This window comes from Artemia sp. Qi Xiang Cuo, chromosome 6 (genome assembly GCF_049724085.1).
Source record: "Artemia sp. Qi Xiang Cuo chromosome 6, ASM4972408v1, whole genome shotgun sequence".
NCBI classification, from domain to species: domain Eukaryota; kingdom Metazoa; phylum Arthropoda; class Branchiopoda; order Anostraca; family Artemiidae; genus Artemia; species Artemia sp. Qi Xiang Cuo.
The window spans coordinates 16,670,111-16,687,786 of record NC_142799.1 but is presented as its reverse complement, the minus strand read 5'-3'; the positions used below and the strand labels follow the sequence as shown (position 1 = coordinate 16,687,786).

The following is a 17,676-nucleotide window of genomic DNA, read 5'->3' as shown; positions in this document are numbered from 1 at the left end:
CCAGGGGGGAAGGCTAAGCAGATATTTTGCAAACTTATAGAACACTGTACGGATTGTTTTTTTTTTTTTATCACAAAAGTAAACAAATACCAGAAAGGTGACAAAACTAAGATATGAGAGGTGGCAAAGGAGTTAAAGATCCGTGCTAGAATGCGGCGGTTATATAGGCGTTTACATAATAAAATCATCCCATACGCTTTTCGGACTTTCTGTTTAAGATCATTTATTAGATAGGACCGGGTAGCTTTAAGATTAGACCCAATTGACAAACCAAGGTAAGTCATTTACGCTGCTGCAGTAACTTTACTACTACCTGGTGCAAATATGACAGGCGCCGACACTTTCTTACGATAATTAAAGACGACCACCTCGCTTTTGCTGGAGTTGAATTCTAGGCCTATGTTAGCATATTCGTTAGACAAAACTCTGAAATTACTCTCTATGCCACTGACGGATATGTTTTGCAAGTTAAGCAATAAAAGTGAAGCTTTTGAAATAAATATTTGAAACAGATAAATATAGCAAAATAGAGTAATTGGTCTTTTCAAACAGATGCTCTTATAGGTAAGTCAATAATTGAATAATTGTAATAATGAGTAAATTAAGCTTAGATTTTTGCTATTCCATGATGGTTCTAGACGTTTACCCCCCCCCCCCCCCGCGGAAAGTTTTCAACATAGTTGTAAGTTCAATTTCTAAGATCGAAGATGTGATTTCGAAAATAGTAAATTTTACGATAATTCAAATATTATCCCTTAAAAACATTGGGCGTTAGAAAAAAAATTAATTACACATTTGAATTCATACAAAACTGTACTTGAAGGCCAATTTCAACGTTTAAAACAAAATTCTATTCTGGAAAACCCAAATTCCCCAACAGAATAAACTTGGAAATAAAAAGATATTCTTTCTACATAAATAAAAAGGAGTAAAATAGAAAACTATTATAGACAAGATATTGTTAATGAAAAAAATTACAAAGAATTTTCAAATTCAGGGTAAGAAATTTCATCAGAAGTACATATTTTAGTTTGTTATCCCAAAAAATAAATCACAAAATTCCCCAAAAAATTTCAGTTTTGTCCCCCAGCGTCACAAATCTGAATTTTTATGGTTTAAAAAGAGCAGGCCTCTAAAAATTATTTTGGCAATAGAACAAAATCTTTCATATTACAGAACAATCCCTTTATTAGCATAAAAGAATATTTTCTTACCCTTAACTGACAAGAGCTCTTTTTCTGTTAAGGTGGTACATAGTTTCGTTTTTAGCCTTTGCATTTCTTCTTCTTGCTTAAGGAGTTCTTCATGAACCTGTTGTTTTGTTTCAGCAGAGGCTAACATGGCAGTTTCTTCTCTTTTTCGTAAAGCTTCTATTTCTTCCCTGGCTAGGTTCAAGCTTTCAGTCAGCTGATTAAGTTCATTCTTCCGAGTTTCCTGAAAAATTTCAAACTTTTAGGCTGAGTAGAAATAACTCAAGTGTATAAAATTAGAAAACAAATGAGATTTTTAAAAAGTACACCTCTCAAAACAGAAGATAAAAAATAGTTCAATTATTTACAAAAAACTAAGAATTTTTTTTGTTAAAGAAGCACAATCGCTTTTTGTCGGTTGTTGGAATAGTTAGATTTGGGTAATTCAAAATTATCAGTCCGAAAATTCAAAGGTGGGAAAAGCCTGAGAAAATTAAATTAAATTGTACCTATGTCCTCCTCTCGCAGCAAAAGACAAAACAAGTTTTATTTCTTACGAAAAACTGAGAAATTCTGGCTCTTAAAAAAAGTGTAATCACTTTTCTTGCTTGCAGGAATAGTTAGATTTAAATAGTTCAAAGTTTTCAGTTGAGTAAATCAAAGGTGAAGAAACCTGAGAAAATAAATGAAATTATAATTAAGCCCCCTTTCGCAATGAAAGACAAAAAAAGCTTCAAAAAAGCTTCATTATTTACAAGAAATTGAGAAATTTTTGTTCTTAAAAAAGTATAATCCCTTTTTCTCGCTTGCAGGTTTAGTCGGATTTGGACAAATCAAAATTAACAGTTGGATAATTCAAAGGTGTAAAAAGCGGAGAGAATAAATGAGATTGATGACACTAAGTACCCCTCTCGGAACAAAAGATAAAAAGTTTATTATTTACACAAAACTGAGATATTTTTGCTCTTAAAAAAGTATAACAGCTTTTTCTCGCTTGCAAGAATAGTTGGATTTGGATAATTCAAAATTATCATTTGGATGATTCAAAGGGGAAACTGAGAAAATAAATGAAATTATAACTAAAGTACCCTTCCCACATCAGAAAAAAATGGTTTCATTATTCATGATTATTAAATTTGTTATTATTTGGCTTTTCTATATATAGGGGTATATATATAACCACCAGTTTCGTCAATTCGTACAATGAAACAAAGAAACAAAAGAAAAAAAAACATTTCTAGACATCCAACTAGCCTGTCCACAATGGTTGAACTAATTAAATCAGAAATACATGCCCATACACACTAAAGAAACATCCAAAATTGTAAATTCAGAAAAACAAGCAGAATTCGAAAACGAAAGCAAAAACAAATGAAAAAAAAAACAAGAAACAAAAGAAAAAATATTCAGCTGCAGACAGCTCCCGTCCTGTGCCATGACAAAGAAAAAGATTTTTTATATTTTGATTTAAACAAGTCTTAAGACAATTCTTAGCCTTAAGAACTATTACCTTTAATGTTGTAGCTTTACTTGAAGCGTTTAAGATACTTCACAGGGAAGAGTAAAACTAACTTATAATAATATAATTTGTAACTTGTAAAAATTATATAAATATTATTTGTATAAACAATTATTTAAATAATATAATTATATAGCTTATCAATAATACAATTCATCACTTATACAGTAACATATTGTATATGTGACAAATTGTATAATGACACTACATTCCAGATATTATGATAATCTAGTGTGCTAGTATTACGATAGAGCAAAAGACTTTTGCCATAAGTAGTTAAATACAAGTTAGAAATAAATGTTACATTTACAAGAAAGAATCTTACACACGATTCTATTAATATATATGCTTTGCTATATAAGGTCTCCTTGCCAAGTGATATGATAATAATAATCGAAAAAATGTATGCTAACTATAAGATATACTTTTTGCAAAGTTGTATTAGCTATGGGCATGCCTATCTATGGTTTAATCATGGCCTACATTATGGTTTACTACATGTACTAATTCTCAATCCCTGGTCTCAAAAACTGAAGTGATCTTTTTACCTCAATTGTGCATTTTTTTTTTTTTTTTTCTCCAGAATAGTTTATATTCTGTCAGCAGGTTTACTATAATCACACGATGATTTTTTTTTTTTTTTTTTTTTTTTTTTTGAAAGAAGGCAAACGATTATTGCAAACAGTCAGTAACTTCCATTAAACAGTAATGAATTTTATACACTAAGTGGTAAGTCCTATCCTGTCTCATAGCTGGGGAAATCCAGTTTAAACTTTCATGAAATAAGAAAACGTCCAAGAACGGCAAGGCACTTACAATTTTGCGTCTGGAGGAAGGGGAAAAATCTATTTCTGGGTCCCTCACAAAATAGTGGACAATACAGGAATTTTGGACTTGCTTGGTTGTGGCACTTTTTGTCTCCTTTTGAGCTGCGATTTAAACAGAAGATAGCCTCTCATAGGTCAGAAATAAAAGTTAAAAAAATTGGAAAAATAAAAAGAGATCAAGCACAAAAGATCAAACATAAAGGATAAAAGAGAAGCAGATCAAATTGAAAGAGTGTACGCTGAAACTTTTTTTTCTTTTCTTTTTTTTACGCTGACTGTCTGATGGACTAATTAAAATGTTTAAAAATAGATTCTTGAAAAAAAGAGTGACCCGTCAAAAAACTTAAAAACTTTATTTTGGCTCCTGTATGAAATTACAAAAGAAAGCGCTACGTCTTTTAGTTTTTGGGTATAAAAAAATATGCAGTTTATATGTTAAGTTCTTCAGTTATAATTACATGTTTTATCATTGTTTTATATATAATGAAGTATTAGATATTCGTTTGATTGACCATATATCAAACGATAAGCTGTATGAAAAAAGTGGTTCGATTTCTCTTTCCAGGGTCATTAGAAAGAGAGGTTAAACGACTTGGCCCCGTTTTACGGTTGGAAGATGAGAGACTGCGCTTTTTGGGCATCTATCTGGGGTCAAACGTAAAGAGGGTCGTCCCCGAACGGTGTGAGGCCATGATAACGATTTTGAGGAAAAAGAACTTTATGCTAGGAGGTAAAGACTGAAATTTTTAATACATTGGAGTGGAGGAGCAGTGTGCGCAGCTATGTCGGCCTCAAGCAGCTATGTGCTGCATTGAGTTGTTAGCAATAGTAGCAATAAATAAGAACAGCATTGGGAAATAGACAGATCGGAACCAAATACTACTCCTACTACTAACAACTCACAGCAGCACCAAGACCAACACAGCTACGCACGGTTCTCCTCCATCCCAATCTACTCAACAACTCCCTCTTTAAACCCTCCCAAGAAGTTCCTATTTCCCTTAAATTTTTCTTTACGAAATCTTTCCACCCCAACCGGGGAAGACCTGCTTTTCGTTTGGCTGAAAAAGACAATCTTTGGCAATCTGTCATCCTTCATTCGCAGAACGTGCCCTAGCCATCTTAACCTTTCTCTCATTATAACCCTAGAAAGCGGGATCGAGCCACACTCTTTGTTCAGCCTACTGTTTGAGATACGGTCAGTCAGTCTGGTATCCAAAATAATCCGTAGGCAATTAGACTACGGATCGACTACGATTCGTAGTCGTACCAATATTCAAAGTTAGGTCCTGAAAATGAATTAAGTATTCACAAATAAATTTATTAATAAATTATGTAAATACAACGTAAATGTAATTAAAAACTAGTTAATACCTTGATACCTGCTAGCTCTTGTTCGCTTTCAGCTATCTTATTCTTTGCCGTTTCAAGCTCTTTTTTCATCTGCTCTACTATTCCTTTATCACATTTAATTTTCTCTGTGCACTTTTTTAGCATATCTTCATATCGCTTCACACGACCTATAAAAAAGGATGTGGAGCGGTTTAATCTCAACGGTGTAGCAAAAGCAGGGTTGCCATACATAGTAATCTATTTTTCTCCCTGAAGTATGTATATTTTGAAACTTTAATTCGGTAAATTTATAGAACTGTATCTCAGCTATGAAGTGATCAAAAAACATTTCGTCTTTCTATTATATATTAAAACCAGAAGAGAGCAGAAAAATAAAACACCGAAGCTTCCACGGGGAAATTAAACCTAAAGAACATTCTCCACGAACAAGAATACAGGGAAAAACCCTCAATCACGGGGAGGCCTCTCAATTAATCGGTTGGGGCGTTAAAATGAAAAGGAGCAATGAATCTCCTTTATGGATTACATTATAAAATCGATTATAAAATCGATATATCGATTATAAAATCGATTATAATCGATTATAATATCGATATATCGATTATAATATCGATTATAAAATCGATTATAAAATCGATTTACATTATAAAATCGATCAAACTGGGCTATGAACGCTTCAACTACCCTGCTTAGTAAACCAAGATCGTTATCAAAGAGTTGGTGGTAGCAAACCGTGAGTAAATTGACTGAAACATAACATGATATCATGAATATCATCATGAAATTCGAACCCTGGTTCCTACCCCATGATTGGTACGAAAAAATGTGAATCAGCGATGAGTTTCGATTTTCAGTTTATGCACTGTATGCTTTATAGATTTGGGCAGAGCCACCTATGAACGGTTCATGTTTACTTTCTAAAGCTTAAAGTAACAAAAACAAGTCGGCAATTCTAGTCACTAAATGAAAACAACAGGTAATCACAAATAACTATCTTCTTCCAACGTAAGCCTTTAGACAGGCAGGAAATATGTTCGTTCGGTTTAAAAAATAAGTCAAGGTGGAAGTCTAAAGTCTACTGAGCTTCAAACAATATGCCTTTTCTTCTTTTTTTTTCTAGGGCCACCGGTGGCTACAATAGAAAAAAACAAGCCCATATCTGCCAGGGACAAAAAATCTAGGTCACATGGCCCAATTGACACAAACCTATTCAGAGTTACCACTGCCAAATGGTGCTGGGGAGGTGCATGGTAAGCTAGTATTAGACTAGTATTAGCTAGTATGGTAAGCTAGTAAAAAATCTAGATCACATGGCCCAATTGACACAAACCTATTCAGAGTTACCACTGCCAAATGGTGCTGGGGAGGTGCATGGTAAGCTAGTATTAGACTAGTATTAGCTAGTATGGTAAGCTAGTAAAAAATCTAGGTCACATGGCTGAATTGACACAAACCTATTCAGAGTTACCGCTGCCAAATGATCGTGGGGAGGTGCACGGTAAGCTAGTATTAGACTCATTATCAATATGAGCCAGCAAATATCGTACTTCCTGGGCAGGATGTAGTTAAAACGAGAAATGGTTCAATCTGGCAAGTGATCCAAAAATTTGAAAAATTTGTGAAAAATTGAAATTTTCTCAGAATGTGGGGCTGAGCTTAGGCAACAAATAGGTACTATTTGAAAGACAAAGATGGCTTTAAACGATTGTTTGCCTCTTATTTCAAGCAAATTAATGGTCCTATGTCAATTCTAAATTCTTGGTCAACCTTCTTAAGACCGTAGGCGGGCGTGCCTTGTTTGCCTCACATTCCAGGCAATCTAACGGTCCTATGTCAATTTTAAATAATTGATCAACATGCCTGAGACTCTAGGCAGGCATACCTTTCCAAAAACTCCCGCCATTTACCCGTGCCGCAGCCATTTAAATATTTGCCTCTTAATTACTTGGACTATCTGTCTTGGCTTGTCCCCTTCTACAATTAGCCATGTCTTGATGCAACCTACTGCAAAATACTTGATAACTTCAATTCAAAAGTTCAATTCTAGTAAACTTTAGCATTCACCAACAGATAAAAAGAGAGCTAACTATCCTATAACTTCGTATTAAAAAGTGTGATCTAATACCACTAGCATATTCGTAAGACACATTTTCGCAAGCTAACAGTGTTATTTTGATACACGTTAGGTTCACGCGTCAAACCTTGAGCGAGTAAAAAGAACGAAAAACCTGATTGGTTTTCCCTAAAATTTCTATATGAAATTTTAAGCCAGTAAAAAAGAACAAAATATTTTGAATGGTAAAATTTTTGCAAGTAAACTCTCTGTTCCTCTCTGATTTAGCGATCAGACCTAGAATTTACCAGCCTATTAAAGGGTAAATTCTAATAACGGTAAATATCAACGACTAATAGCAGAAAATATCGCAAACAACTAATTTACAGATAAATGAAAAGAAATCTTTAATTTATTTTGTTTTACTGTACACCAATTTAGTTCATATAAAATCATTGGGACACGAAAGGGTATGCCAAAAAAAGCTTTAAAAATGTATTCTTCATTTCAGTAGATTTACAATAATTTTACATCTTAACAGTTTTAACGTAAAAATTATTTTTTCACTAAAAGGTGTTTGGTAGACCTTCCACCAGTGTTGTCAGTTTCTTATCTTTAATTTCTTAACTAAATAGAGAAAAATACAAACAAATTCTTATTTACTTAGATACTTGTATTATTTTGTCATTTGTACATTAGCATACTAAATACTAATAGTACAAGCCTTCATAAATCACTATCTATGCTTTAACTAAAACATCTCCCTACAGTATGGTTAGATCCACTTATGTTAAGTTAGGTAGAATTAGGATAGGCTAGCTAAAGCTAGGCTAAAAATATTGCAGCAGAAATAATACCTTGAAGTTCTTGCTCCTTTGGAGAAAGACTATTATTATCCAAGGGCACCTGATCCGACGGTGACAGCGAACTCAAGTCGTTTAAGCAGTCTCGAGACCCTTCAACTTCTGAAGACTTGGACTGTAGAAGATGAACCTAAAAGAAAAGGCATATTTCAATTACTAATTACTACTGAATTACTAATTACTACTAGTAAGAATGACTGCCAATAATGAAACCAGAAACTCATTTAAGCCGAGAGTGTCTCTTTAATGAGGGCTGATTGATAACTCATCGTATGTTCGTTTGTTTTTCTTCTTTGTGTTATATTTCTATTTGATTTTTTTCCTTTAATAAAACTTCTTTTCTTCAGGTGCTATGTATTTCTTTTGTTCGGAATTTGCATTTATTGACCATAAACTTGCGTGCCCTCAGCAGTTTCACAGATGTTATACATCAGAAACAAGCGCAGGGAGGGGGGCTAGGGGACAGTACTTGTCTAAAGTTAAGATAGTATAAATACCTTTGTAGTGAGCATGAGCTCATTTTTGTCCTATTATCTGGAAAGGATTGGGAGTGTGTTAGATTATAATCGGAGTAACAGGGACGAGTGGTCCCAAGGTCTTGGTAGTGGTATTCCTCGACATGGAAGATACTAAAGAGCTACTACAACAAGGTTTAACCCTATTTCGTTTTTTTAGCATAATTTTACGCTCGGCTACAACCACGTACCTATACCCCACTCCAACCACCTTCCTGTTGCGGTAGTCGGAAGGAGAATTGAATTCTACCGAAATGTACTAATAGTGACCAGGTGTGACCCAAATTCCGAGATATTTCAGATGGTTTTAGGCAGTACTATTTAACCTAGAACGGTAGCCTATAGCTATTTTCGCTTAGCCTAATAGTACGAACGATCCTCTAGCGGTACTTTAACACATATTACGTTCACATTGGTTAACGTAATATGAATATCCAAAATTTCTCTGAATTTCTTGAATTTTCTTAAAAAGATATCTGGCGGAGACAGTATGTCCTTCAAGATTGAGGGGGTGCAGCAATCATTCCAGTGTTCAAGAAGGGCAAAGGGAGGAAGAACTGTCAGGGCACCCCGCTCATGAACATGGCTAGAAAGATATCCACCATCGGTGTCGTAAAAAGATTTAGAGCCCAAAGAAAGGGCATAATTGGAAAATAACAAGCTGGTTTCCAACCACGAATGGGTCGTGTAGATCATATTTTCTCACTTCGGATCCCCTACACCAGCGCTCTATCCATAACCGAGAAACTACAACTATATTTTTGGATTTTATAGCAGCATATGGCTCAGTACCTCCCCTGTTAATATGGGAAATCGTGCAAGAAGACAGAATCCTGCCGAAGCTAGTGAGACAGAAGTCTACTATGAGAACACGCATAGCAACATCTGCGTGTGTTGGGAGCTCACATAGCTCTTAGAAACTGCCTATGGCGTGCAGCAAGACTGACCAGCTTCTCTGATCCTCTTCAACTACATAATTGATTGAATCTTCAAGAACTCCATAAAATCAGAAGATGGAATCGACCGAACCAGCGTTGAGAAAGTGAAGAATCTAGAATACGAAGACGATGGCACACTCCTCGTTGAATCAACCATTCACGCCATAGACATATTGCAGAGAGTCGCAAACACCAAGTCGCAAACACCTTGGTTTTGTGTGGTCCACAAAACCAAGCTCCTGTTTATGAAAAGAAATTCGCCAGTTGGGTCACAGAAAATGGCCAAAATCTTGAATAGGTAAAAGAATTCTAGTACCTCAGGTCACTGATTATTATTATCGGCAGGGCCCATGACATCAGTTTGTAGACAATATTCCAAGCCTATATGACGCATGTTTGCTCCATTCTACTGTTTAGATGGGAAACCTGGCCATTAAAAGCAGAAGAAAAACATTCACTCGATATCTTTGACCGGAAGTGCCTAAAAACCATATTTTGCTTGACACTACGCTAGAGTCAAGATTAAAAAATTCAGCTGGATTCGGTACATTATGCGGCACCCAAACGAGTACCTGACCTGCCAGTCATTCGAATTTGTGCCCCCATCCTAGTAGAAAAACAACAAGAAGGTCAAAAGAAATCCTGGCATGCCACAACGAAGAAACACCTCGACTCTTTGGGTGGATTCCACAAACATGGACGCAGATTGGAAAAATCATGGTTGAATATCATCCACCCCCAAGCAGAAGACCGTACAAAGTAGCAAAATGCGGTCAAGCGTGTTCTTAGAGTTCAGTTGGGCTAAACAGTATGTGCCTCATCTCCAGTACAAATAAATAAGTATATGTATTTGCGATACCACCAACTCTCCATCTGCGACAGAACAGCTAACATTTGTATAGCTTGAAAAGAGAACAAAGAGACAACTCGGAAGAAAACAAACAGTCTTTTCTTCTTATTTATTATTTTCGAGCAACCCTCTTTTCCTTCAATCACATTCTTCAAATCTGTCAGAGTGTTGTATCCACAGCATTGCGGAAACTGCACAGACGAATGCTATATGAAGTAGTAAACTTTTGTATGTCGTGACAACGACACGAAAAGAGTAACTCGAAAACAGCAACTAAGAAAAACAGAGAAAAGAAAGAGAAAAAAAAGAACAAATAACATAAAAAAATATAAAAAGAAAAAAAAAAGAAAGGGATACAGCCCCGGTTAGCAAAGACGTACAGAAATATTAGGCCAGAAGGTAGGCCTACTCCTTTACAAAGATTATTCTGAAGTTGCTTATTTTAAGTAATCTACAAAAATGACACACATTAACCATTCTAAAGAGCAAACCTACCCTTTTAATTTGTTCTCACATAATCACCGGAATGAATAAGTTCACACCTAGGACAATCCTTACTTTGTGGCATAGTTATATGGAGCTTTCTCTTCAAGATTAGCTCTCAAATTTTCATTAGGATGGGCTTTAGCTCATCCTCAGCTCCAGGGCGTTCTAGCTGATAGAGTTCATCCTTCGTTCTAGCTGACAGTGCTCCTTTATGTAAGATAATCTTCTTAAAATATTTCCAATCAGATACCTGATAAGATAGACTCGATTCTTGCAGCAAGAAAAGTTGTAGTACAAATAATGTTTTCTAGTAAAGTTTAAAAGCATAAACGGAAAACTCTAAATCTACGAAATGTTGAAAAAATCCGCGAAAAATTTGAAATCCTAAACGAAGATGTATAACATCATTGCAAAAGGCCTAACATTCAAGCTCGCAAGACTGAATCATATTGAATAGTTTGTTAGCCACATGAATATATGGAAAAGATGAGGAAAAGTCTCACTACAAGAATGAACTATGGTGACCCTACCTTACTTTGTAGCACAGTTATCATATGATCTTTCTCTTCAAGATCGGCTCTCAAATTTTCCTCCAGATGGGCTTTAGCCTTTTGTTCCAGTTCACATTGCTCCTTCAAATCGGATATTCTTTTTAAGGCCTTATCCTGTGTTTCTGCCAAGACATTCTGAAAACATAATCATATTACGATAACGATAAACGATTTTATTATCAAACGCCTTAATATATATATATATATATATATATATATATATATATATATATATATATATATATATATATATATATATATATATATATATATATATATATATATATATATATATATATATATATATATATATATATATATATATATATATATATATTTATATAGAAAACCTCCAGTGAAAAGATCTCATCCCTTTTGTAGGTCTGAATTAAAGAGTTTGGACAACTTATAAGAGTGGAAATTGGTGTTTGAGTCTAAAATAATTAACAACACCATCTAGCGTTTGGCGTCTCGGCATCGGCAGGGCCCATGATATCAGTTTGTAGACAATATTCATATATATATATATATATATATATATATATATATATATATATATATATATATATATATATATATATATATATCAATGACATGAGGGACAATCTAGCGAGCCCTGTATGCCACTCGGCTAACGACACAACAGCTCATACATCGTCAGTTAATAAAGCACGTTAGGTATGTCTAGGGTAGATTAGAGTAATACTAAGACCCTTTTAATGCTTCACTGGTCTTTCAAGCGAACCTCCTGAAGATTGAGAAGTGATCTGATGCTTTGATTGTCAACCTTAGTGCAGCGTAAAATAAGAGGCTATTAGCCTTTCCGGTTAACTGTTCAGCAACGTCAAAGCGTTATTATCTTTAACAACAAAGCATTCAGCGGATTTCATAAGCTAATCTTCCCTCAAATTCTTCGTCAGCTGATTTTTTTCGAAGCAAACATCAGAGTCTAGCCCTAATCCCCTGCATTCAAAGATTATAGGTATATTTTTGCCCCGAAAAACTTAGTCCATAAATAACGGTCTCGACACGAGTTCTACATAAGATCTTCTACCAAATATTGCTGACCCATTTATTCGGGTGTCCCCAAATCACACTTGGCAGGACTCCAGAGGATTACGGGTAGGCAAAGAAGCCGGGCTGTAGCACCAACAAAGACCTACTTTAAAAGGCAAGATTTGGTATGCCATCAATGAAACCATTGATGTGACGTCATCAGTGTCATCACTCTGATTACTTGTAGGGGAAGAACCCTAGAAAAGAGCAATTAAAAACAGCATTTTTGGCAAAACATCATTTCGGATGAAACCGTCTCCTTTAGAGTTATTTCATCATATCCATCCACTGGTTCTTCTAGCAAAGGTTCAACAGACGATTACAACAATTGCAGTAAACTAGGTACAGAAATAACAGCAAATCGTACACCCATGATGTGCATGGCACCAAAAGCCACATTTTTACGGAAAAAAAATACCGTAATGGCTTACCATACCGATTGTTTTTTATCTTGTCTTTTCAATTTTTACTTCCTCTTTGTAATGACTGATTGATGATCTGACTTAGATTTTATTGAATGAATGATGTATTGTTTAATCTTTTTCTGTTTGAAAGACGAGATTTTTTGTTCTTGTTTTTTTGAAGGCCTTTTCAGAAAAGGCCTTGAAACTTTCAAAAAAGATGAGTGCGAAGATTTTGTGTTCACAAATGAAAAAAAAAACATTGAGTTAAAAATTATATTATTAAAAATATACCTTGATTTTTTCCCGTTCTCTTTCCGATTCCTTGTAGTAGTTTGATAGATCTTGATATCTGCCTTTATACTTATGGTATCTTGATTTTGCTCTCTGTAAAGCATGTACAAGCTGCTCTTTACTTACTGAAGCATAAGTGCCAGTACCTTCGGACATCTCACTAGTAATGGATTCTAAGTCGGACTAAAAAACGGAAAATAAATCCACAAAATTTGTAGATTGGTGAAAATGAATATTTTAGAATAAGCAAAAGTAGGCACACGCTGCAGAGGGCTCCCGGTCTGAGCTTTCCTCGCACCTATTTACTTTATCATTTTTTTTTTCTGTTTTTCATATAAGCCGATTGTTTTGACTGTTTTGATAAATTTGCATCTCCCTTCCATTATTGGTTTCTACGTACGTACCCGGGCGCTATGATTTCGTGGAACGCCAGTATTTTCTTCTTGTTTTTTTTTTCTAATGATTTACGAGAATACGAGTCTACGAAATTTCATATATTGAAGATTCATATACGAAAATTCATACACAAGAAATATTACAAGAAAAATACATGGATAAATATGACATATGAAAAATCATACCTGGAGAAAACCCAAATATGAAAAACTATTATTTATTTTTTCAATATGGACCTTTTTATAAGCCTTGATACTTAAATAGCGTTAAGGTAGGACTACCTGTTTATGTCAAAGTCTAGGATTAGTACATAAACATCACTCAACAACACATAATCAGAATGCATGCTTATCGGATTAAGGCTTCCCCAGCTAGAGTAAGTTATTTTCCAGACACTGTGACCACCATATTTTTTATTTTACCCTCTCCCAGACAGTATCTAAACATTTTATCAACCAAATGTCTTTTATAATTTTTCTATTATTTAATTTAATTTTTTTTACATATTTTCCACTTACTTTTGTTAAAAGCAACCGAGGCAAAGAACGAACATCTTATTCACAATGGATTCGGGTATATTTGCAAAAACTTGGAGAAAATTTTAATAATTGGTTATGTGTGGAGGCCAAAAGTTTAAGTGCAAAGGTCGAGTTCACATAAAAGGAAGTAAAGTTATTTTTTATAATGAAAATCCTAACCATTCCGCCGATATAGCAAAAATTGAAGCGAAGAAGATACACAACCAAACAAAAATAGCAGCGACTTCCTCAACAGAAACAACCCAAAGTTTAATTGCGCAAGGCACCTCCCAGATTACTCAAGTACCGCCACTTGTCTTCCGCCAATAACCTCTATGAAGCCTTGCTTGCAACGTAAACGTCAAGAAGCTAAGTATCAACATTCTGTTCCAATGTCCTTGCAGACAAATACTTTACCAGATGAGTTGAAGAAAAATTTAAAAGGAGGAAAGTTTTTACTTTTTGATTCTGGATGCGATAAGTGCATTATTATCTTTGGAACCAAACATAATTAAAAAATGGAGACTACTCAGCATTGGTACGGCGATGGTACATTTAAAGTTGCCCCAACGTTGTTTGTATAGTTATACACTATACATGCCGTTAAATGTAACGGCGCGCTGCCCTCCATTTATACTCTTCTCCCTGATAAAACCGAGTGTACATACCAAAGAATGTTTGCTGCGTTGAAAACCTTGAATCCGAGTCTTCAGTAAAGTGTTTTTCCGGAAACAGAGTTAGCCGGCTGTCTCTTTCACCTTGGGCAGTCCCTTTGGATAAAAATTCAAATTTCCCCATGATTTCCAGCAAGTATAAAGAAGACCCAGAATTTGTTTGCCACATGATATGTTTCCCAAGCACTTGCATTTGTTCCAGTGGAAGATGTTATTTCAACCTCTGAAATTTTGGTAAAAGAGGATACATATTCTGAATTAAAGGGCTTGGACCTTTTTATTGATTACTTTGAGGAAATATGGACTAGTGCTAGCCGACATGGACGAAGTCTTGTCCCTTGACATGAAATAAAGTCGTGGAATCGCGCACTTTACCCACCATGGACTACTTTCACTCGGTTGCAAAAAATCTGCACATGTAATTGTAATTAAACATCATCTCATTTAATTGAAAATTATGTTTTATGTTTTAATAAATATTTTGAATATTTGTGTATAATTTTTCGCATATTACGTTTCCCAATGTATGATTTTTCATATATCTAATTTCTTTGTATGAAGTTTCGCGTATATGAAACTTCATACATGAATATTCCGTGTATGAATTTTTATATGCGAAATTTCGTGCTTCCCGAGAATATACATGCTACTACTTTCAATGACTGGACTTAGAACTCGACCTCAAATGATTTTATTATCAAATGCCTTACACGGTCATGCCGATCAGTGTCAGTTCTTGTCATAAAAAAAGAGAAGGGACTAAACATAAAAACCACAGCCATAGCCATCGTCATGCAAATTTATATGTTGACTCGAAATATCACGGAGCAGTTTCAAACTAAAACCCAAGACATTGAAATATCCAACTATCTGTTAAAACAATAAAATAAAATAACTCCAAGTTCAAATTAAAGAAAATCAACCTTTAAAGTCAACAACGAATGAAAATAATAACGAACTAAAACAAGTAAATACCTACAAATATTGAAGAGTGAGTGTAGTAATAAAAATCTTGACAAAGGAGGGAACAAAACTATTTGTGTAACGCGTATGCCGTGATGGTACCGGCTATATTTTGGGTACTGGTTCAGCTACTTGTCGCGGGACCTGTTGGCACGAAGAAGGATGCTCAGGTGGGAGGTTTTCACGAAGCCGCTGATTTTCCAAAATCCCAACACCAAATTTGAAAGACAATTCATCACGACGCGCCGAAAGAGTTATAAGGCAAAATTGTTTTAAAAGGGAGCAATAAGAGACTTTGGGAGATTTAGAAAGTGCCAGAAGAGCTTGGGATTGGATCCTTTCCAGGCGGTCCCTCTGGTCTAATGTCAGACCGTAATGCCAAACGGGACAAGCATACTTTACCAGCTGTCTGATAAACGTAAGGAAAATACGCAGTAGGTGGTGGGTTGGGAGACCATGACGAGCAAGGAATTTAAAGAAAGGACACCCAGGTTTGCCCGTTTGATCATCTCCTTTGTCTGTTTTTCCCAATTCAGATTATTTGTTAGATAAATCCCAAGAGTTTGACCTTCATGATGCTGAAACCTGAAACATTCTGTAAAGCAAGGCATGAATTGTCCCTCAGAAAAGAAAAAGTTAATACGAGCGATTTTTCACGATTGACGACCATTTTGTCCTCCTCAGCTTGGCGTGATAAACCCGCCATTATTCTATCTGCCTCGCTCAAAACACTCTTTTCAGCCACCTCAAGTATGGATAAATCGTCAACGAACTTAAAGCGATCCGACTCATCATTTGCCAACTCATTTACCATAACCAAAAAAAGGAGAGGGGCTAAAATTGTCCCCTAGGGAACTCTACAGTAGATTGGCTGGGGATCAAAGTAGGCTGATTTGTACTTAGTTTTTCTGAATGATTAGAATAATCCTAAATGGGTTGATAACTGACGCGTTTCCAGCAACTCGGTTCAAATATTTTCAGCAAAATTCAAAAATCCATGATTAAGGTAAAATCCACCTGTTAAAACCAGGGACTGTTTCATTATTCTCGAATGCTCTATTCATTCTTCTCTATCTTTGGGCTATATGCTATTGTCCTTGAGAACCTCAGCCCCTCTATGTCACAATAATCCGTTTGGGTGTTGATTCTACAATCATGACAAGGGGACTATTGGGGATGAATCTGGATTTTAGCATGCTTAGGACATTCATTTCAGTCGACTATGCACAATAGACATATCTCAAGAAATTATATACTTTGGCAATATCAACTTTAAACAATCCATCCACGTTTTCAAGTCAACAATAGTATCAAACATTCATTTGGGCGTTTGTTTATTAAGCATACACTTTCTACTACTACTACTACTAACAATCCACCGCAGCACCAAGCCGCCTGAGGCCAACGCAGCTACGCACGCTCCTCCTCCATCCCAATCTATTCAAAGCCTCCCTTTTTACACCCTCCCACGAAGTTCCCATTTCCTTTAAGTCTTTCTTTATGACGTCCTCCCACCCCAGATGAGGACGATCTGCTTTCCGTTTAGCCCTAGACGGTTGGCCGAAAAGAACAATCTTCGGCAATCTGTCATCCTTCATCCCCAAAACGTGTCTTAGGCATCTCAACCTTTCTTCCATTATAGCCCTAGAGAGCGGTATTGAACCACATTTTTCGTACAGCCTATTCTTTGAAATACGGTCAGTCAGCCGGGTAACCATAACAATCCTTAAGCAATTTCTCTGGAAAACATCTAGCAAACCTTCAACCGCTTTTCGGAGCGCCCATGCTTCAGAGCCATATTTGACCACTGTAATCACTGTAGCTTCTAATATTCTAATCTTGGTTTGCAGACTTATCTTCCTATTCTTTCAAACTTATTTAACTGTGAAAAAAGACCCTGAGCCTTGGCTATTCTACTTTTAACATCTTCACCGCTCCCACAATCTTTACTAATAATACTATCAAGGTAAGTGAAGGTGCCCACCTGATCAATCTTTTCATTACCTAACGTCACCTTTTGATCTTCATTTATTCCTAGCCTTAGTGACTTAGTCTTCTTAATATTAATTTTCAAACCTATTCTAGCACCCTGAACTCGCAAATTCTCTAAAAGTTCATTCATTTCGCTCGCACTTTCATCTAGAATGCTTAAATCATCAGCATAATCTAAGTCCAGGAGACCTTTTCCTCCCCATTTGATTCCGTGGTCTCCAATTGCCTTTCCTGCGC

At 35.5% G+C, this 17,676-nt stretch overlaps 1 protein-coding gene across 1 annotated transcript in view; it reads right to left on the bottom strand.

The window, feature by feature from the left end:
* LOC148950920 (uncharacterized) overlaps positions 1-17,676 on the bottom strand; it is a 101,778-nt gene that overhangs the window by 51,052 nt on the left and 33,050 nt on the right. Inside the window, exons 5-9 of the mRNA XM_089090514.1 lie at positions 12,897-13,079; positions 11,125-11,280; positions 7,800-7,935; positions 4,911-5,056; positions 1,215-1,434 (exon numbers count right to left, since the gene is read on the bottom strand). Coding sequence (XP_088946640.1) covers positions 1,215-1,434; positions 4,911-5,056; positions 7,800-7,935; positions 11,125-11,280; positions 12,897-13,079 — 841 coding nt within the window. The remainder of the gene's footprint in view (positions 1-1,214; positions 1,435-4,910; positions 5,057-7,799; positions 7,936-11,124; positions 11,281-12,896; positions 13,080-17,676) is intronic.